Source organism: Arachis hypogaea, chromosome 13 (assembly GCF_003086295.3).
Source record: "Arachis hypogaea cultivar Tifrunner chromosome 13, arahy.Tifrunner.gnm2.J5K5, whole genome shotgun sequence".
In the NCBI taxonomy this organism is placed as follows: domain Eukaryota; kingdom Viridiplantae; phylum Streptophyta; class Magnoliopsida; order Fabales; family Fabaceae; genus Arachis; species Arachis hypogaea.
Genome location: NC_092048.1, coordinates 16889132 through 16913372, shown reverse-complemented (window position 1 = coordinate 16913372; position 24241 = coordinate 16889132). Strand labels below are relative to the sequence as shown.

General features: G+C 28.6%; 1 protein-coding gene and 1 pseudogene across 1 annotated transcript; both read left to right on the top strand.

The window, feature by feature from the left end:
* The first annotated feature begins 3543 nt into the window (after nt 1-3543).
* LOC112732811 (probable CCR4-associated factor 1 homolog 11) lies at nt 3544-4515 on the top strand. The gene has a single exon (XM_025781610.3). The coding sequence runs from the start codon at nt 3544-3546 to the stop codon at nt 4513-4515; it is 972 nt and encodes a 323-aa protein (XP_025637395.3).
* An 8307-nt stretch (nt 4516-12822) lies between these two features.
* LOC112732809 (probable CCR4-associated factor 1 homolog 11) lies at nt 12823-13794 on the top strand (annotated as a pseudogene).
* Nucleotides 13795-24241: the final 10447 nt, after the last annotated feature.

Genomic DNA, 24241 nt, shown 5'->3' with positions numbered 1-24241 from the left:
TAACGTTACCTTCTCCGATGCAGTTCGTGTGGGAGCCTTATTCATCTCCTGAGGTACCTTCTCCCAAATACCCCAAACTTCTGCAGGATGCTGTTCTTCACATCTGACAAAGTGCTTGATGAACTGATGAATACACTTAATGGTTCTCTGTCAATGAACTTCACACCATATTTTTTGCTTCTTTTGATTTTCCCAGAGCAATGCACTAAAACAAGAAAACTCTCTTCCTCACTTGCCATTGTGATAATGATCTCTTCAGCAGCTTGAATCTCACTCACATATATATAGAATTCCTCTCCTCATAAACCATGGCAGCTAACAAGGGTTTATGCCTATTCAAAGTCCTTCATAAACCGTTGTTACTTACAAGGTTTTATGCACATTTATCTCCCTTCATAAATCGTGGTTGCCTCCAAAGGTTTATGATCAATGTTCCTCACACGTAAACCGTGCCAGGTAGCAACGGCTTATATACACTTAGAAATCGTGGTTGGCTCCCACGGATTACATAGTAATAAAAAAAAGACATGCACGTAACCAATTTTGAAATGTTGTAATCAGGTAATGGTTTCTGTGTTTCATTTTATTTACGTACATTGCGCTTAAATTTATTTACTTTGTGGGGATAAAGAAATATTTTTACTATATACTATATATAAAATTTTGGTTTAATTATTCTATTGGTCCTTATAGTTTTGCAAAATTTTCAATTAGGTTCCTATACTTTTTTTTCTTTCAATTGAGTCCCTGCACCAAATTTTTTTTTTCAATTAGGTTCCTCTTAGTAGTAATTGACTTAATTGTATAGGGACCCAACTAAAAAAAATTGGTGCAGGGACTCAAATAAAAAGGAAAAAAAATGTAGGGACTCAATTAAAAAAATTTTTGGTGCAAGAACTCAATTAAAAGGAAAAAAATTATAGGGACCTAATTAAAAATTTCGCAAAACTATAGGGACCAACAAAATAATTACACCTAAAATTTTTAAAACTAAATCTATTTCAGCTCTTATTTTTTACTCACTTTTATCTTTCTTATGTATCATTATCAATGACTAATTATAAATTTAACTATCAAAATGTGTAACATGACATTCTCTAATTATATTTAAATTAAATTAAAATTAAAATATTAAAATTGAAATATAACTATATATATATATATTACTAACTAATTTAATAACCAAAATGCATTATATGACACTCTCTTATTAAAATTGAGTAGAAATATTTTTCTCTAAAATTAATAAATTCCCTTCCTACATTCTCTTGTTTATCTCTCTTTTTTTTTTTCTATTTCTCTCTATCATTTTCACTCTATATATAATTATTAATTTATAATTTATATTAATAATTTGACAAACCAAAATTATAATTAGAATAAATTTTTTCTTTCTAAAACTAACAAACTCCCTCTATTATTATATTATTACTAATTTTACAACTAAAATGCTCTTACAATTGAAATCAAATCTTTTCATCCAAAATTAAAAAATTCTCTCCTCCTCCCTCTCGCTTTTTCTATCTCTCTCGTTCCTTCACCGACTCTAAAATGTATCATATGACACTCTCTTATTAAAATTGGGAAGAAATATTTTTCTCTAAAATTAATAAATTCTCTTCCTACATTCTCTTATCTACCTCTTTTTTTTTTCTATTTCTCTCTATCCTTTCCACTCTGTATATAATTTATATCAATAATTTGACAAATTAAAATGCATCACTAGATATTTTTCATTACAATTAAAATAAATTTTTTTTCCAAAATTAATAAACTCCCCCTCTCATTCTTCTTATTTATCTTTCTCTCTCTTTTCTCTCATTCTCTATTATTCTCTACCTTTCTATTCTACAAAAAATAAAATTAACAAGGTAATATAATTCAAATTAAAAATATTATTATTATATGTATATTTTTTATTTAATTTTAAATTTTTATTGTTTATATATCTTTCTAATCTATATTTTCTCTTCTCTTCTCTTTCTTCAAATATTGATTACATATAATTTAGAGAAAATACTAATGCTGTAATTAAAAATTAGAATCAAGATTCAATTATTTTAAAAAAATTGAGTTAATTTTATAACTATCAATATAAATTTTTATACTAATATCTAATTATAGTTTTATATAAATAGAAAGAAAAAATATTATCTTTAAATAGCAAACATAAAAATTAATTATTTCTATCTATACAACAGACTTTACACCTAATCAAATATAAAAATATACACATTAAATTCTTTTAAATTTTAGATAATAAATGTTAAAATTAATTATTAATAAAGAATTAAATTCTTTCATATAAAAATAATAATTAAAAATTTTATTATTTAATTTTTTTTATCTATAAAAATTCAGGTCTTCTTAACTTATGAGAATTTTTGTCTCTTACAATTTTTCGTAAAAGTAATTTGATTTTATAAATTCTTTGTGCCATCGTCTATAATATCATAACAAAACCGGTCCGTGGCATAACATTTCTTAAAATAATTTCTTTTTAAGAAAATTTCCTTTCTTTCTTTTTTGCTTAGGTTGAAGATATCATCTCAAAATTCAAGAGTTTGCATGATCTATTGGAAGTTTTACATTCATCGTCATCATATGAAAAGCTGATTATGTATTGCTGTGATTTAGATATATGAGTATCATTTGGTTACAAGAGCCTCTTCCATCAGATTGAAAAAGGATGGCAGAGTGAAAATGATAACAATACCTTTAGAACCCCTGGAGTGCACTGAAGCACTTCTCTTGGCATCATCCTTTGCCTGACCATAATATGAAGAACAAACTTTGGACAAGATGATGATGAAATAGTAATCTGTTTATTCATATATTTAAAAAGAACGAGTCACTCAATAATGTAATTTTTTAATATAATTGTACGGTAAAACCCTATTCCTAGTTAAATAAGGAAATAATCATATAATCAAAACTATTTCTAGATGATATTTGATACTCTTCTGTATTCTAAAGATACTGACACTCTATTATATATTGAAAAGATACTGTGAAGATATTATGTGATATATTCTTTATTTCAAACAAAAAATATTTTAATTTTAAAATCAATTTTGCAATAATATGTAAGTGAAAATCCTAAATTTACTAGAAATTTAGTGTCTTAGTGTTATAACGTGCATTCTAAAATTCACGACTATAACTTGACAGCTTCTACTTACCTTTTTTTGTTTCTTTTAAGTTTTAACGGAACCTGACCCCTTATTCTTGGAACTTCTGCTTCTTTAAAAGAAACTTCAATGATATAAAGTCTTTCAGATTTGGTAATCCTCGTAGCTCTCCTTGCTTCTTTCATACTGTATTGTCCAACAAAAGGTCTTAGCCATCTCTATATTATCTTCTTGGTGCTTATTATATTGTCCAACAAACGGTTAGTTTATAAAATCTTGGTTTCCTCTTCTATTCTTCTTAAGTGATCAACAATCATACTTTTGTTCTATCTTTTTTCTCAGTTTCTAAGAAGTTAACAGAGTTGCTTTCCAGGGTTCAGTAATATAGAGTATGACGACCATATATACAACAATGACGAGGATCCATGATGAACGAGGACAACTTCAACAACCACCTAGAGTTTTTCTTATCCCACCGCCCATGGTTGTTGGTTTTCCGCCCTTTTATGGCGCCGCTCAGCCAAGGTTTGTGGAACGGCTGCCACTTCTAGAGCCCAGTCCCAACAGTTCCGTTGTGATCAGGCAAGTGTGGGCTGCCAACGCTGATTCCGAGTTCCGAATCATAAGCAGCCTTATTGACAAATATCGATTTGTCTCTATTGACACTGAATTCCCCGGCGTAGTAATCCGGCCCCGCAACAAGAGCTACCGGAGTCTTGTTCCAGAGGAAACTTACCAAGTCATGAAGGCCAATGTGGACGCACTCAAAATCATCCAGCTTGGACTCACTCTCTCCGATGAGCACGGCAACCTCCCTGACCTAGGAACCAACAACAGAACTCACTACATCTGGCAGTTCAATTTCCGAGACTTCAACCTCATGCGTGACATTCACGCAAAAGACTCTGTGGCACTCCTACGCAGCCAGGGCATCGACTTTGCACGCAATGCAGTGGCTGGAGTTTCTTCGGTGCATTTTGCGAAGTTGGCAGCAGCATCCGGGCTGCTGTTCAACAAAGCACTGACATGGGTCACATTCCATGGTGCTTATGATATTGGATATTTGGTGAAGATTCTGACGTGGGGTGTTCTTCCGACGCGCTTGGAGGAGTTCTTGGAGCTTGTGAAAGAGCTGTTTGGGGGAAATACTTACGATGTGAAGCATGTGATGAGGTTCTGCAATGGCCTCTATGGCGGTTTGGAAAAGGTGGCTGACACACTTCACGTAGACCAAGTTGCTGGGAAGTGCCATCAGGCCGGGTCTGATAGCTTGCTCACCTGCCACACCTTTCACAAGATTAGAGAATCTTATTTTTTGGCTAATGATGATGGGTTTAGGGAATACGTTAATGTATTTTTTGGGTTGGAAATTGCAAAAGCTTAATACTCTTAAGTTGAAAGAAATTATCATACATTAGATTTTTCATGTAATAACATTTTGTCTGTGAATTACAAAGTAGTATCAACTGGTTATTTTTTGGATATGACAATTGTTTTATAACACTTCAGTTACAAAGTGGCCTTTTTTTCAGATAACAGTAACATATATTTGAATATACAGCGCTGGTTTTTAGCAGTACGATGTGGGACATTCATGATTTGCTTTATTTTAATGTAGAGACTATGCTGATCCTTTTTACAAGAGATCCTTCTTCATTTGATTTGGGATTGCGTGCCATGCATTGTGAAATGGAAATATTAAATATAAGTATTAGTTTAGAATCAGTTGAATATTTGTTTTATGGCTAATTCTATATATTTATGTGTTGGGTGTTCTAGATCTGTGGAGCAGTTCTTGTTGACTAGGTAAGTTGGTTTTGGGAGGAGGAAGGAAGCAAAATCTTTGCAGTAGTGTGCTATCTGTGCCACTAATTGGTGTATTTGGCCTCTATTTGGTGTAAAACTCATGATTTTTAAGAGGTTTTTCCCTCTCTCAGACATTTATGGAATCTGAAAACTCCACTTCATTAATAACTTGTTCTTTTCTCTGCTTTTGTTGTCTGTCTTAAAGATGTTCTGCTTATACATGTAATTTCCTGCATAGTGTTTTTCTGCTCTATAATTTCCTGCATTTCCAGTATAATTCTATAACTGGGGAAGGGGTGATTTCACACTAATTCATTCCTACCTTAGCTCTTCTAGTTCTATTGTTTACTTTCTATCTCTTTTGGCCTTTACAATCATTACATGTAATGGCAATATTATCCATGTAGGCAACTAGATTGATGGATTGACCAAAGGAAGCATGTTTTTAGAGAAAGGCACACCATTTCTAATAGGCATTTCAAGTATTTGGATTCAGAAGCTCAATTCCAATTATGAGTTAAATTGTAAACACCAAATAGGGTTTGAGCCAAAATAAATTAAGACATTAGAAATCTGTTTCCAAGCGGAAAGAATGAGTTGAGTTCTGGCTCTATACTTTTGTTTATCTAGGGAGTTGTGTTTTGCTCTACAAAGTTGTTCTTAATGGTGGTCTTTTATAAGTAGTTAGAGTTATTCATTTTTTATGTAATGCAGATTTTGATGAAGATGATATTTCAGGCTTCATTGCTGATTATGCTGTGTGAGGAACTTCTCATGAATGCTTCTGGTAATGTCCTCGATGCTGTGTGATGTCAGGATCATTGTTCTGATTTGAAAAGGAGTCTTTTTATACATGTGTATGTTAGTATGTATGCATGCATGTATTTGTTTCCTTTTTGTGTTTTGGATTCTCTTGTACTAATATATAGTACATGGATCCACTGCTGATCAAGTATAATCCAACTATTGCACTTGCTTAAGTAGTTATTATGTTGATAGTGACTAAATATACAACACATTGAGGGTATAAAAATATCAGGAAGTATTAGGCACTAATCTCTGATTCATCTTCCATGTTGCATTTTCTTGAAAGTAAATTCTATCTTACCAAACTGAAGTTATTTTCTGAACCATTATTAGGCACTAGACTTGACTTTGGAGTCCTTTTTAGAGAGAAGAAAAAAAAAGGGGGGGAGGGGGGTTACAAGAGCCTCTTCCATCAGATTGAAAAAGGATGGCAGAGTGAAAATGATAACAAGACCTTTAGAACCCCTGGAGTGCACTGAAGGGCACTTCTCTTGGCATCATCCTTTGCCTGACCAATAATATGAAGAACAAACTTTGGACAAGATGATGAAACAGTAATATGTTTATTTATATATCTACTTAATCTACTTAATATATTAAAATTGGATTTTCTCCCAACTAATGAAGGTGACGTATCGATCTCTTATAACTCCGTTTTCCCTCTAAAATGAACTTTTCTATTCTCTATTTTAAATTATTTTATAAAAAATATATTTATTATAATTATATTATAATTAATATTTAATGAATAATACATAATTATACTAATTTAGGAACATATCTTTATTTTTAGAAAGTACTATTTTCATGTAACTAAAGCACTCTTCTCTTTTCTAAAATTATTTTTAGAAAAATATCTTTATTATAATTATATTAAAATTAGCATTTAATGAATAATGCACGATTATACCAATTTAGAAAAATATCTTTATTATAATTATATAAAATAATCTACTTAATATACTAAAATTGGATTTTCCTCCAACTAATGAAAGTAAGGTGCCAATTTCTCATGAATTTATTTTCTTTTCAAAATAAAGGCGCTATTCTCTCTTCTAAATTTATTTTAAAAAATATCTTTATTAGAATTATAATACAATTAGCATTTAATGAATAATGTATAATTATACTGATTTAAAAAATATCTTAATTATAATTATATAAAAGTTAAACATAAATTTATAATTCTAATTGTTATAAATATGATACTAACGTTCGTAGTGGTAAATTGATATTGCAATAATTAATTTCTATAATTATTTTTGTACTATTAAAGGCTATATATAGTGTTTCTTTGTGGTTAGTGAGTCTAAATCTAAGAATCAAAGCATTTTTTTTCTAATCTGTTATTCTTTTTTGATTGGACAATTGTTTCTAAGGAGCATTGTAGGTCAAGTTCAAGTCACATCCCCTCTACGTTTTCTACGTTTGTCCAAAAATATTCGAAGTGAAGCATATAATGAGATCGAATTTTCTCAATTTAAGTTCAATTTTAAAAAATTCGTACCAAATTTGAAGATGCAATTCAAAGATTGGTACTATATTTAAATTTTTTTCTCTTAAGCTTTTTGTATTAAGAATAATTTTATAACATATTGTATTTTTTTCAGAAACTACCGGTCTTTTAGTGCATTAATGCAATGCCATTAAAGATAATAAAAGTAAATTTAATTTGACAATTTTAACAAGAAGATAGTCTGAATTTGTACCGATTCTAAGTATTCAATCTTATGATGTTATTTCGGTTGGTTGTTACGAAAATGGCTCTAATCTATATGTATCTAAGGATTAGAATAGATTAAATATTATTTAAATAATTTAGTTCTAATATTGGTAGTTGATTAAATTAGTGTTAGAAAAATTTAAATTGTGGTCTCAATTTATATATTATGATTATTCTTTATGGATATGTTATTTTTAAACTTTTTAATATGATTTTTTTTAAGTTTGTTTTCTTTTTTTATATATGTATCACCTTTTTTTTTATATTTCAGATTAGTAATGCAATTATTAAGAGAAATGTAATTCATCAATAAATTAGAATGATTAAAAGTTTAATTAAGATTAACTAACATCTGTTTTGACCACAAGATTGATTAATTAAGATTAAGGCGTGAAAAAGGAAAAAGAGTCACAATACGTGGTTTTGCTTTCTTACTAATATATAAAAATACGTGAAAGAAAAAAATTAAAATATCACCATTTAAAAAAAATTTGTTAATCATACATATGAAAAGAAATTGGGGAATATGCATGGATATAAAAAATAAAAAATTATTACTCGATTGTAGAATAAAAAAATAATCATATATATATAAAAAATAATTAGCATATATGACTTAAATTTATATATATATATATATATATATAAACAAATATTTAGAATTATTTAATAAAATTAATAAATATGTATAGATAAATAAAGAAATTATTGTAATTTATAAAAATTACACATACGATTAATAATAAAGAATAAAAAAATTATTGAATGATTATAGATTAAAAAAAAAAATTATGAAAAAAAAAATAATTAATATATACGATTTAAATATATTTACATACAATATATATATATATATATATATATATATATATATATATATATATATATATATAAATATAAAGAAGTTTTTAGAATTATTTAAAACAATAAATATATTCTAAAAATAAAAAAAATTATTAACTATAAAATAATAAATATATTCTAATATATATATATATATATATATATATATATATATATATATATAAAAATATAAAGAAGTTTTTAGAATTATTTAAAACAATAAATATATTCTAAAAATAAAAAAAATTATTAACTATAAAACAATAAATATATTCTAATATATATATATATATATATGGAAATTAGTATGATTTATGAATATTATTACGCATATGATGGTATTAATGGAATAACAAAATTAGTATAATTATTGTAGACTAAAAAAATTATTTATAATAAAAAAATCAAAAAATAATTAATATATGTGACTTAATATATGTGTACTTAAATAAAAAATATTTAAAATTATTTAAATAAAATAAATAAATATATCATACGAATAAAAAAATTATTGACTAATCGATTAATATATACCGGTAGTATAAATAAAAAATTATTAAATAAAAAATAGTATGTTTTCAATTTTGAGAATAAAACGTAAATAATTATAATATAATAATTTGTTTAATTATTAATATTTATAATTGTTATTTTAAATCATAAATTTAGAGGAAAAAAATATATTAACAAAAATGATTAATAACTATATTAGAGTTGATACATATAACACTAGATTAAGAAAAAATAAACACAATTACTACAATTTAAATTAATTTTAATAAAATCATTTAAAATTATAATTTCAAACTTATCACGTGCATAGTATGAATTATTGAACAATTTATTATCATGTACATGGCACGGATTATTAAACAATTTCTTATGTATTTTTTTTTTCAAAATAAAAATACTATTTTTACTTATAATTATTATTCTTTATCAACTCTTTCATTTAAACACTAATATTATTTATTAATTTTTTTATTTTTATTCCTCACATTTATTAAAAATTATTTTTTAATAATTTAGGTATTAATTGTTGTTATTTAATTAACTTATTTTGGGTATTTATTTATTAAAATTTTAGGTATTAATTATTATTATCTATTAACTTATTTTAGGTTTTTAATTATTAAAATATTAGATATTAATTATATTCTGTTACCATGTTAAGCCTTTAGACATAATTCTAATTTAATTTTAGACAATGTAAGAAGTAAATATATATAATATTAAATTAGAAGAGTAGATTTTAATTTTACATAAAATAATATAATAGATATAGGGTATAAATAAATTTATTTGACAAATATAATTATTCATAGTGTAATATTTTATTACGATAACATATCTTTGTGCATTAACTCCCTATATAGCAATATATATATATATATATATATATAATTTGTAATTTTTTCATCACATGACATATTTATTATTATATTTTAAATTAGAGTTTCTTTTATCTAACATTGCAGTGAAAGAATAGCAAGTAAAAAAAATGAAAAAAAACATGGGAACATTCTAAACATAATTACCGCTAATCTTTTTTTCTTTAGTTTTCAAATATATTATTTATTTTATTTATTCAGAGTAATAACTAAATTTATTATAACTATAGTAAAATTATCTTTAAACTATTACTATTATTAGTAAATTTTTAAAATTATTAATATATTATTAGTATATATAATAAGCAACAAATTTTCTTTCATGTTTATTATTTAAAAAATTTATAATTTTCACATAGTCTTTATTTTATTTTTTTTCCATACCTAATGACTATTGACTACAATCCTATTAATAGTATCACCTATAGTAGATTATACGAAGAGAAAATATGAAAAATAAAGACAAGGATTATAAGGTTATGAAAAGTTCCATTCAAGTTTGACAAGAGTAAGACGGTTTACATAGAAATAGTTCTAATAGATGATAAGATTAATTGATTCATTTACTAAATTTTTTCAAGTAATGCTAAGTTTAATTTATAAATAGAGTTTAATTTTGATGCACTGACAGTGTAAAGTGTTTTACATAGTCGTGCAATCACATCCGTTCTTTTAGATGACCATGCACGCGGTCAATGTGAAATGTATTTATTTTTATTGATGTGTTATTACGTAATTAGATACACGTGTAAAACTACTTTACACTGTCAGTGTATCAAAATTAAATTCTTATAAATATTTGTAGTTCATATTTTAAGTTAATTTTATAAGTACACCATTTCACAAGTCAAAGACAATTCTTTTTAATAGCTTTGTAAATGCTAATAGCTTTTATATTTAATTTATTTTGCAATACGATAAAATTCATTATTCAATCAAGTCAAAGACAATTCTTTTTAATAGCTTTATAAATGCTAATAGCTTTTATATTTAATTTATTTTGCAATACGATAAAATTAATTGTTCAATCAAGAATTATTTGAGAAAAATATTTGAGAATGAATTGGTAGAAAGAAAAGTCTATGTCTTCTCAAATTTTGAGATTGAAAAATCAAGCGGAATGTATCTTCTGACTGTACACACGTGCAAAATATCTTTTAAGATGGAGTCAGGTATAGTACATTTGGTCGATGATCGTAAAATTCTGGATAATCATTTTAATTTGCTTGCTCATGCTGATATATTGAAACAAACAAATGAACGATTCTACTATTTGGTACGTAATTAATTTATATTAACGCACACAAAATTATCTTCCTTTTGATTTTAAGTTTTGCCAAAAAATTGTATAATAGCATCATTTTATCGATGACAAAAATTTTAATAATTTATTTATGAAATTATTTGAAATTGTATTGTGACTTTTTTAAAGGTATATCCTTTTATTAATATACTATTGTTAGTTTTATCGTTGAATATAAAATAAATAAGTAAATTCTTTTTATTTTATACACGTTCGAAATATTATTCACTCATTTGTCCTTAATTTAGTACTTTTAATTCAATTTTTTTGTTCACTTAGATGTTATTAGATTCTTGACTAGAAAAGAAAAACTCATATCATGGTAAAAAAATAGAGAGAAGTGACCAGTACATTGTGATTGATTTTCATGATTTGCAGTATGTAAAATTTTAATATGAATATTTCTTTAGGTTATAATCATGTGTTGTGGTGCAAATTTTTTTTCTTTATATATTACTATTTACTCCCTTAATTCTCGCTTTCATTCAAAAATGAGAAAAAAAATAAGATGTACACGATGAGATCAATTTACAATCAATTACTTGATCATCTATGTGATCACCAAGCAACCGAATACATAATTTATTCTCTAATTTATAAAATTTAACAAAGACATTAGTAAACATATTGGTTTCGCATTTATTTATATATTTTATTTATTTATGTTATATTTGTAATTATATTATATCTATTTTTATCAATATATATTTTTTTAAAATATCGTTAGTGTTAGCACATTGTGTATTAAATAAATTAAACGATAGAAATACGTAACTATTTTCTTTTTCAGTCAAGATTAAGTAAAATACTGTATTTTAGACTTGCAATATCAACATATTAATAGTAAAATGAAGAAAAAAATATAATATTATATCAAAAATTTTTTTAAATCATAATTGTAATTTACGATTGAAATCATAATTTAAATATTTTAAACGGAATAATTTTATTTAGAGAATTCATAATTCAAACATAATTTTTATACACTTAATAGCTATATTCGAGTTAATACATTTAATATTATATTTAAAAAAATACGAATAATGCACATCATATTATTTATTTATTAATTAAATTATTACAATTCAAATTAATTTTAATAGAATAATTTAAAATTATAATTTCAGTTTTATCATGTGCATGACACGAGTTATTACATTTGTTTAAAAAGAACGAGTCACTCAATAATATAATTTTTTCATATAATTGTACAATAACGGTAAAACCCTATTCCTAGTTAAATAAGGAAATAATCATATAATCAAAACTATTTCTAGATGATATATGTGAAGATATTATGTGATATATTCTTTATTTCAAACAAAAAATATTTTAATTTTAAAATCAATTTTGCAATAATATGTAAGTGAAAATCCTAAATTTACTAGGAATTTAGTGTCTTAGTGTTATAACGTGCATTCTAAAATTCACGACTATAACTTGACAGCTTCTACTTACCTTTTTTTGTTTCTTTTAAAGTTTTAACGAACCTGACTCCTTATTCTTGGAACTTCTGCTTCTTTAAAAGAAACTTCAATGATATAAAGTCTTCCAGATTTGGTAATCCTCGTAGCTCTCCTTGCTTCTTTCATACTGTATTGTCCAACAAAAGGTCTTAGCCATCTCTATATTATCTTCTTGGTGCTTATTATATTGTCGAACAAACGGTTAGTTTATAAAATCTTGGTTTCCTCTTCTATTCTTCTTAAGTGATCAACAATCATACTTTTGTTCTATCTTTTTCTCAGTTTCTAAGAAGTTAACAGAGTTGCTTTCCAGGGTTCAGTAATATAGAGTATGACGACCATATATACAACAATGACGAGGATCCATGATGAACGAGAACAACTTCAACAACCACCTAGAGTTTTTCTTATCCCACCGCCCATGGTTGTTGGTTTTCCGCCCTTTTATGGCGCCGCTCAGCCAAGGTTTGTGGAACGGCTGCCACTTCTAGAGCCCAGTCCCAACAGTTCGGTTGTGATCAGGCAAGTGTGGGCTGCCAACGCTGATTCCGAGTTCCGAATCATAAGCAGCCTGATTGACAAATATAGATTTGTCTCTATTGACACTGAATTCCCCGGCGTAGTAATCCAGCCCCGCAACAAGAACTACCGGAGTCTTGTTCCAGAGGAAACTTACCAAGTCATGAAGGCCAATGTGGACGCGCTCAAAATCATCCAGCTTGGACTCACTCTCTCCGATGAGCACGGCAACCTCCCTGACCTAGGAACCAACAACAGAACTCACTACATCTAGCAGTTCAATTTCCGAGACTTCAACCTCATGCGTGACATTCACGCAAAGGACTCTGTGGCACTCCTACGCAGCCAGGGCATCGACTTTGCACGCAATGCAGTGGCTGGAGTTTCTTCGGTGCATTTTGCGAAGTTGGCAGCAGCATCCGGGCTGCTGTTCAACAAAGCACTGACATGGGTCACATTCCATGGTGCTTATGATATTGGATATTTGGTGAAGATTCTGATGTAGCGTGTTCTTCCGACGCGCTTGGAGGAGTTCTTAGAGCTTGTGAAAGAGCTGCTTGGGGGAAATACTTACGATGTGAAGCATGTGATGAGGTTCTGCAATGGCCTCTATGGCGGTTTGGAGAAGGTGGCTGACACACTTCACGTAGACCGAGTTGCTGGGAAGTGCCATCAAGCCGGGTCTGATAGCTTGCTCACCTGCCACACCTTTCACAAGATTAGAGAATCTTATTTTTTGGCTAATGATGATGGGTTTAGGGAATACGTTAATGTATTTTTTGGGTTGGAAATTATAAAAGCTTAATACTTTTAAGTTGAAAGAAATTATCATACATTAGATTTTTCATGTAATAACATTGTGTGTGAATTACAAAGTAGTATCAACTGGTTATTTTTTGGATATGACAATTGTTTTATAACACTTCAATTACAAAGTGGCCTTTTTTTCAGATAACAGTAACATATATTTGAATATACAGCGCTGGTTTTTAGCAGTACGATGTGGGACATTCATGATTTGCTTTATTTTAATGTAGAGACTATGCTGATCCTTTTTACAAGAGATCCTTCTTCATTTGATTTGGGATTGCGTGCCATGCATTGTGAAATGGAAATATTAAATATAAGTACTAGTTTAAATCGCTTGTTTGGGCAGTTGTGCTTAACAGATTAACACTAATGATGCATTGTGGGTTTGAAGACATTAAAGACTATTTCCCATGATATATATATATTATGTACAGTGCTAGTTTAGAATCAGTTGAATATTTGTTTTATGGCTAATTCTATATATTTATGTGTTGGGTATTCTAGTCTTCTAGATCTGTGGAGCAGTTCTTGTTGACTAGGTAAGTTGGTTTTGGGAGGAGGAAGGAAGCAAAATCTTTGCAGTAGTGTGCTATCTGTGCCACTAATTGGTGTATTTGGCCTCTATTTGGTGTAAAACTCATGATTTTTAAGAGGTTTTCCCCTCTCAGACATTTATGGAATCTGAAAACTCCACTTCATTAATAACTTGTTCTTTTCTCTGCTTTTGTTGTCTGTCTTAAAGATGTTCTGCTTATACATGTAATTTCCTGCATAGTGTTTTTCTGCTCTATAATTTCCTGCATTTCCAGTATAATTCTATAACTGGGAAGGGGTGATTTCACACTAATTCATTCCTACCTTAACTCTTCTAGTTCTATTGTTTACTTTCTATCTCTTTTGGCCTTTACAATGATTACATGTATGGCAATATTATCCATGTAGGCAACTAGATTGATGGATTGACCAAGGGAAGCATGTTTTTAGAGAAAGGCACACCATTTCTAATAGGCATTTCAAGTATTTGGATTCAGAAGCTCAATTCCAATTATGAGTTAAATTGTAAACACCAAATAGGGTTTGAGCCAAAATAAATTAAGACATTAGAAATCTGTTTCCAAGCGGAAAGAATGAGTTGAGTTCTGGCTCTATACTTTTGTTTATCTAGGGAGTTGTGTTTTGCTCTACAAAGTTGTTCTTAATGGTGGTCTTTTATAAGTAGTTAGAGTTATTCATTTTTAATGTAATGCAGATTTTGATGAAGATGATATTTCAGGCTTCATTGCTGATTATGCTGTGTGAGGAACTTCTCATGAATGCTTCTGGTAATGTCCTCGATGCTGTGTGATGTCAGGATCATTGTTCTGATTTGAAAAGGAGTCTTTTTATACATGTGTATGTTAGTATGTATGCATGCATGTATTTGTTTCCTTTTTGTGTTTTGGATTCTCTTGTACTAATATATAGTACATGGATCCACTGCTGATCAAGTATAATCCAACTATTGCACTTGCTTAAGTAGTTATTATGTTGATAGTGACTAAATATACAACACATTGAGGGTATAAAAATATCAGGAAGTATTAGGCACTAATCTCTGATTCATCTTCCATGTTGCATTTTCTTGAAAGTAAATTCTATCTTACCAAACTGAAGTTATTTTCTGAACCATTATTAGGCACTAGACTTGACTTTGGAGTCCTTTTTAGAGAGAAGAAAAAAAAAGGGGGGGAGGGGGGTTACAAGAGCCTCTTCCATCAGATTGAAAAAGGATGGCAGAGTGAAAATGATAACAAGACCTTTAGAACCCCTGGAGTGCACTGAAGGGCACTTCTCTTGGCATCATCCTTTGCCTGACCAATAATATGAAGAACAAACTTTGGACAAGATGATGAAACAGTAATATGTTTATTTATATATCTACTTAATCTACTTAATATATTAAAATTATATAAAAGTTAAACATAAATTTATAATTCTAATTGTTATAAATATGATACTAACGTTCGTAGTGGTAAATTGATATTGCAATAATTAATTTCTATAATTATTTTTGTACTACTAAAGGCTATATATAGTGTTTCTTTGTGGTTAGTGAGTCTAAGTCTAAGAATCAAAGCATTTTTTTTTTCTAATCTGTTATTCTTTTTTGATTGGACAATTGTTTCTAAGGAGCATTGTAGGTCAAGTTCAAGTCACATCCCCTCTACGTTTTCTAGTTTGTCCAAAAATATTCGAAGTGAAGCATATAATGAGATCGAATTTCCTCAATTTAGGTTCAATTTTGAAAAATTCGTACCAAATTTGAAGATGCAATTCAAAGATTGGTACTATATTTAAATTTTTTTCTCTTAAGCTTTTTGTATTAAGAATAATTTTATAACATATTGTATTTTTTTCAGAAACTACCGGTCTTTTGGTGCATTAATGCAATGCCATTAAAGATAATAAAAGTAAATTTAATTTGACAATTTTAACAAGAAGATAGTCTGAATTTGTACCGATTCTAAGTATTCAATCTTATGATGTTATTTCGGTTGGTTGTTACGAGAATGACTCTAATCTATATGTATCTAAGGATTAGAATAGATTAAATATTATTTAAATAATTTAGTTCTAATATTGGTAGTTGATTAAATTAGTTTTAGAGAAATTTAAATTGTGGTCTCAATTTATATATTATGATTATTCTTTATGGATATGTTATTTTTAAACTTTTTAATATGATTTTTTTAAGTTTGTTTTCTTTTTTTATATATGTATCACCTTTTTTTTTTTATATTTCAGATTAGTAATGTAATTATTAAAAGAAATGTAATTCATCAATAAATTAGAATGATTAAAAATTTAATTAAGATTAACTAACATCTGTTTTGACCACAAGATTGATTAATTAAGATTAAGGCGTGAAAAAGAAAAAAGAGTCACAACACGTGGTTTTGCTTTCTTACTAATATATAAAAATACGTGAAAGAAAAAAATTAAAATATCACCATTTAAAAAAAATTGTTAATCATACATATGAAAAGAAATTGGGGAATATGCATGGATATAAAAAATAAAAAATTATTACTCGATTGTAGAATAAAAAAATAATCATATATATATAAAAAATAATTAGCATATATGACTTAAATTTATATATATATATATATATATATATATATATATATATATATATATAAACAAATATTTAGAATTATTTAATAAAATTAATAAATATGTATAGATAAATAAAGAAATTATTGTAATTTATAAAAATTACACATACGATTAATAATAAAGAATAAAAAAATTATTGAATGATTATAGATTAAAAAAAATTAATTATGATAAAAAAAATAATTAATATATACTATTTAAATATATTTACATACAATTAATATATATATACATAAATATAAAGAAGTATTTAGAATTATTTAAAACAATAAATATATTCTAAAAATAAAAAAAATTATTAACTATAAAACAATAAATATATTCTAATATATATATATATATATATATATATATGGAAATTAGTATGATTTATGAATATTATTACGCATATGATGGTATTAATGGAATAACAAAATCAGTATAATTATTGTAGACTAAAAAAATTATTTATAATAAAAAAATCAAAAAATAATTAATATATGTGACTTAATATATGTGTACTTAAATAAAAAAATATTTAAAATTATTTAAACAAAATAAATAAATATATCATACGAATAAAAAAATTATTGACTAATCGATTAATATATACCGGTAGTATAAATAAAAAATCATTAAATAAAAAAATAGTATGTTTTCAATTTTGGGAATAAAACGTAAATAATTATAATATAATAATTTGTTTAATTATTAATATTTATAATTGTTATTTTAAATCATAAATTTAGAGGAAAAAAATATATTAACAAAAATGATTAATAACTATATTAGAGTTGATACATATAACACTAGATTAAGAAAAAATAAACACAATTACTACAATTTAAATTAATTTTAATAAAATCATTTAAAATTATAATTTCAAACTTATCACGTGCATAGTATGAATTATTGAACAATTTATTATCGTGTACATGGCACGGATTATTAAACAATTTCTTATGTATATTTTTTTTCAAAATAAAAATACTATTTTTACTTATAATTATTATTCTTTATCAACTCTTTCATTTAAACACTAATATTATTTATTAATTTTTTTATTTTTATTCCTCACATTTATTAAAAATTATTTTTTAATAATTTAGGTATTAATTGTTGTTATTTAATTAACTTATTTTAGGTATTTATTTATTAAAATTTTAGGTATTAATTATACCTCAATTACGGTATTAAGACTTTGAACATAATTTCAATTTAATTTTGGACAATATCAATATATATATGATATTTTAGGTATTAATTATTATTATCTATTAACTTATTTTAGGTTTTTAATTATTAAAATATTAGATATTAATTATATTCTGTTACCATGTTAAGCCTTTAGACATAATTCTAATTTAATTTTAGACAATGTAAGAAGTAAATATATATAATATTAAATTAGAAGAGTAGATTTTAATTTTACATAAAATAATATAATAGATATAGGGTATAAATAAATTTACTTGACAAATATAATTATTCATAGTGTAATATTTTATTACGATAACATATCTTTGTGCATTAACTCCCTATATAGCAATATATATATATATATATATATATATATATATATATATATATATATATATAATTTGTAATTTTTTCATCACATGACATATTTATTATTATATTTTAAATTAGAGTTTCTTTGATCTAACATTGCAGTGAAAGAATAGCAAATAAAAAAAATGAAAAAAAACATGGGAACATTCTAAACATATAATTACCGCTAATCTTTTTTTCTTTAGTTTTCAAATATATTATTTATTTTATTTATTCAGAGTAATAACTAAATTTATTATAACTATAGTAAAATTATCTTTAAACTATTACTATTATTAGTAAATTTTTAAAATTATTAATATATTATTAGTATATATAATAAGCAGTAAATTTTCTTTCATGTTTATTATTTAAAAAATTTATAATTTTCACATAGTCTTTATTTTATTTTTTTTCCATACTTAATGACTATTGACTACAATCCTATTAATAGTATCACCTATAGTAGATTATACGAAGAGAAAATATGAAAAATAAAGACAAGGATTATAAGGTTATGAAAAGTTCCATTCAAGTTTGACAATAGTAAGACGGTTTACATAGAAATAGTTCTAATAGATGATAAGATTAATTGATTCATTTACTAAATTTTTTCAAGTAATGCTAAGTTTAATTTATAAATAGAGTTTAATTTTGATGCACTGACAGTGTAAAGTGTTTTACATAGTCGTGCAATCACATCCGTTCTTTTAGATGACCATGCACGCGGTCAATGTGAAATGTATTTATTTTTATTGATGTGTTATTACGTAATTAGATACACGTGTAAAACTACTTTACACTGTCAGTGTATCAAAATTAAATTCTTATAAATATTTGTAGTTCATATTTTAAGTTAATTTTATAAGTACACCATTTTACAAGTCAAAGACAATTCTTTTTAATAGCTTTGTAAATGCTAATAGCTTTTATATTTAATTTATTTTGCAATACGATAAAATTCATTGTTCAATCAAGTCAAAGACAATTCTTTTTAATAGCTTTTATATTTAATTTATTTTGCAATACGATAAAATTAATTGTTCAATCAAAAATTATTTGAGAAAAATATTTGAGAATGAATTGGTAGAAAGAAAAGTCTATGTCTTCTCAAATTTTGAAATTGAAAAATCAAGCGGAATGTATCTTCTGACTGTACACACGTGCAAAATATCTTTTAAGATGGAGTCAGGTATAGTACATTTGGTCGATGATCGTAAAATTCTGGATAATCATTTTAATTTGCTTGCTCATGCTGATATATTGAAACAAACAAATAAACGATTCTACTATTTGGTACGTAATTAATTTATATTAACCCACACAAAATTATCTTCCTTTTGATTTTAAGTTTTGCCAAAAAATTGTATAATAGCATCATTTTATCGATGACAAAAATTTTAATAATTTATTTATGAAATTATTTGAAATTGTATTGTGACTTTTTTAAAGGTATATCCTTTTATTAATATACTATTGTTAGTTTTATCGTTGAATATAAAATAAATAAGTAAATTCTTTTTATTTTATACACGTTCGAAATATTATTCACTCATTTGTCCTTAATTTAGTACTTTTAATTCAATTTTTTTGTTCACTTAGATGTTATTAGATTCTTGACTAGAAAAGAAAAACTCATATCATGGTAAAAAAATAGAGAAAAGTGACCAGTACATTGTGATTGATTTTCATGATTTGCAGTATGTAAAATTTTAATATGAATATTTCTTTAGGTTATAATCATGTGTTGTGGTGCAAATTTTTTTTCTTTATATATTACTATTTACTCCCTTAATTCTTGCTTTCATTCAAAAATGAGAAAAAAATAAGATGTACACGATGAGATCAATTTACAATCAATTACTTGATCATTTATGTGATCACCAAGCAACCGAATACATAATTTATTCTCTAATTTATAAAATTTAACAAAGACATTAGTAAATATATTGGTTTCGTATTTATTTATATATTTTATTTATTTATGTTATATTTGTAATTATATTATATCTATTTTTATCAATATATATATTTTTTAAAATATCGTTAGTGTTAGCACATTGTGTATTAAATAAATTAAATGATAGAAACACGTAACTATTTTCTTTTTCAGTCAAGATTAAGTAAAATACTGTATTTTAGACTTGCAATATCAACATATTAATAGTAAAATGAAGAAAAAAATATAATATTATATCAAAAAATTTTTTAAATCATAATTGTAGTTTACGATTGAAATCATAATTTAAATATTTTAAACGGGATAATTTCATTTAGAGAATTCATAATTCAAACATAATTTTTATACACTTAATAGCTATATTCGAGTTAATACATTTAATATTATATTTAAAAAAATACGAATAATGCACATCATATTATTTATTTATTAATTAAATTATTACAATTCAAATTAATTTTAATAGAATAATTTAAAATTATAATTTCAGTTTTATCATGTGCATGACACGGGTTATTACACTTGTTTAAAAAGAACGAGTCACTCAATAATATAATTTTTTCATATAATTGTACAATAACGGTAAAACCATATTCCTAGTTAAATAAGAAAATAATCATATAATCAAAACTATTTCTAGATGATATCTGTGAAGATATTATGTGATATATTCTTTATTTCAAACAAAAAATATTTTAATTTTAAAATCAATTTTGCAATAATATTGTTACGGTGGGTAACCAGAGATTGGTGGGCCGGATGACGTTGGTAGGCCCAAACGTGTGAGGGAGGAGACTATCGCGTTTGCCCGAAACTCAGTGTTCCTCCGTCCGACTTGCACGTGTGAAAGAATGGGGGGTGGTACCTGCAAAGACACTCCGATGCCTAAGTTAGCAAGGGTATAAGCAAGTTTAGAATGTATTGGACTTAGTGATACCTGAGGGAAGTCAGGGTATTTATAGTGGTGAACCAATAACCACCGCTGAAGTAGTGCCACCTTTTTAGGCGGATAACCGTTCCCATATCTTAGGGAGGTTAAGATATGGCTCCTTGAAGTGGTTAGAGAGTTTCTAGGGGCAGTTACTCATTCGAATGAGTGTTATCTGCCAGCTAACCCTCGTATCCGACTTCTTTGGAGCAGGTCGTGTTTAGTACCGACTTCTGGGACGAAGGCTGGTACTGGAGGAGGGCCAACCCTTTGGGTTGGGCTTCTTTGCTTAGATCTTGGGCCCTATTTATTGGGCCAGGGTATGAACAGTGCCCCTACTCGAGCCCCATTTCTTTTTAAGAGTTGGGTTCGAGTATTCAACTCGGGGTTTTGGCCGATTTGCAGGAGGACCGACGTGATGGTTTAGGAACCGACGTGATCTTTCTTGACCTTTCGGTTCTGACAGTTACGTCTAATCAAGCGTCGTGTCCGTTAGGGGTGTGCGTAGAGATTTAATGGCCTTGGTAACGGTGCATCTTCATTAATGACTGCCCCCATTTTACCATTATGCCCCTAACGTCTTTATAAATACTTTCCCTCTCTTTCGTTGTTTCGTTTCTGCAATCTTTCAAATTTCCCTTGCATTTGTTCGTGCTGTATTGTTGCGTTTCGAAGGTTCTTACTTCCTCCTGTCTTGATTTCAGACTCAAAGGTTAGTTTTTTCCCTTCTGTGACATGTTTTCTATTTGCGTGCCTTTATCTTGTAGGTAGATTTGGTTTGTAGGCTTTAGTTCCGTGCCCCTTCCCTTAGAGACCGTGTGTTGATTTTTCTTTTCTTTTGTAGGTTTCTTGTCACCCCCTTTTTTAAGAAAAGAAAATGGCTTCCGTAGATGCTCTCTCCCAGTGGGTAGACGTTACGGTTCTAGGGGAGGAGCCCTCCGTTGACACTGAATTTATCACCCACCTTCGTACTCACTATAGAATTTGTACTTCTGAAGAAGATGAGCCCAAGTACGAGTTGGTAGTCCCGGGTCCAGAAGACCGGGTTTGTTTCGGGAGGGCTGACGAGACGGCCCCTCATTTCTTTTTTATGTATGAGAGTATGGTCACTCGTTTGGGCGTTTTCCTCCCTTTTTCAGAGTTTGAAATGTCTGTATTGCGTCATTGCCGAGTGGCTCCCACCCAGCTTCACCCCAACTCTTGGGGTTTTCTAAAAATTTATCAATTTATCAGCCAGGCTCTAGAGTTTCCGACTTCTCTAAGGATTTTCTTTTACCTTTTCCATATGACCAAACCCTTCAGTGGGCTAAATAATAAGCAACAGTGGGTGTCCTTTCGAGCCATTCAAGGTCGGAGGCTTTTTACCCTTTTTGACAAGTCCTTTCACGACTTCAAGAACTACTTTTTCAAAGTGCAAGCTGTAGAGAGTCACCACCCCTTTTTCCTGGATGAGCATTCCTCTCCCCGATTTCCTTTATATTGGCTGGAGGCCTCCCCCTGCGAGAAATATGGTCTAGATGACCTAAATGAGGTCGAGGTAGCCATTGTGGGGTTCCTCCGAGAAGTGTGGGGGAGGGCCCCATACTTGGATACTAAAAAATTTCTCCAGGGGTCGCCGGCCTTTGTCCAACCACAATTAGGTAGCTTTTTGCACTTCTTGCTTATTTCCGACTTGCGATTTCTTTTACCGACTTTGTCTGATTTTAGCTACCATTTTGTTTTTGCAGAGATGGCAAAGAAAAATGCTCAAGAGTCTTACCAGAGGGTTCAGGAAGCCAAGGCAAAGTCTCGAGCCAGGTCTGGAGGTGTTAGAATGGTTGTCTCTCCCCCTCCTCCTCCTCGGAACGTCGGGACTTCCTCTCAACCTATTGTAATTTCTTCCTCTGCTTCTTCTCTGCCGCCCCCTCCCGTCCGACCTACTCCTGAACCAGAGCCAAAGAAGTGCAAGACCTTAGAGTCTGGCGCTACTGGTGAGGCGGACGCTCTTGCGTTCGTCCGAAAGAACATCTATCCTCATGCTCGTATGAGTATGGATGATGTCTCTGTTCGGCACTACCTCACTACTGTGGTTGAGGAGAGTCTCAAGATGGCGGGGGTTTGTGGCAAACTCTTGGATATATTTGAGAAGACTCCCATCAGCTCTTTAGGGACGACCTCGAGGGTCGAGGAGCTGGAGGGTAGGCTTCGTATATATCAGGAGCATGAGAAGGAGTTGGAGGGGAAAGTCGCCAAACTGACGGAGGAGAGGGACAGCCTCAGAGAGAAGGGGAAGAAGTTGCAAGCCCAGTGCAACATGGAGATGGATTTGAGGAAAGCAGCGCAAGCCAGCTACAACAGTTTGTTTGCTGATCTTGTGTCTGTAAAGAATGACTTGCTGAACGCTCGGAAGGCCTATACCGAGTTGGAGGACTCTATTGCGGATGGTGCTGACGAGGCTTGGAGGATTTTCAAGGAACAGGTCGGAGTTATTGCTCCTGACTTGGACCTTTCTCCTTTGGACCCTGATAAGATTGTAGTTGATGGTGCCATCGTGGATCCTCCTGTCCCCGTGGTGGAGTCTGAGTCTGATTTAAAGACTCGGGGTCAGAGGATCATAGAGTCCCCTCCTCGTTCCAAGGATGCTCCGAGTTCCTCTACCGCTCCTCCGACTTCCTCTTCGACTCCTGCTTCTGGTGTTCCCCCTGACTCTGCTGGTGGTGATCCTCTTGAGAAGTGATTTTGGCTATTGGGGCCCGGCCTGTGGGCCCCTCTTTTTTAAACTCTTTATTTATTTTGGTAGTGTTTGAACAATTTTTTGGCCTTTTAGGGCCGTAAACAAAACACTTTATGATACCCCTTTTTATAAGGGTTATTGTAAGTTAAAAA

Bases quoted from the DNA above. Each gene is read 5' to 3' on its own strand.
- LOC112732811 (XM_025781610.3), top strand. From the start codon at position 3,544: ATGACGAGGATCCATGATGAACGAGGACAACTTCAACAACCACCTAGA.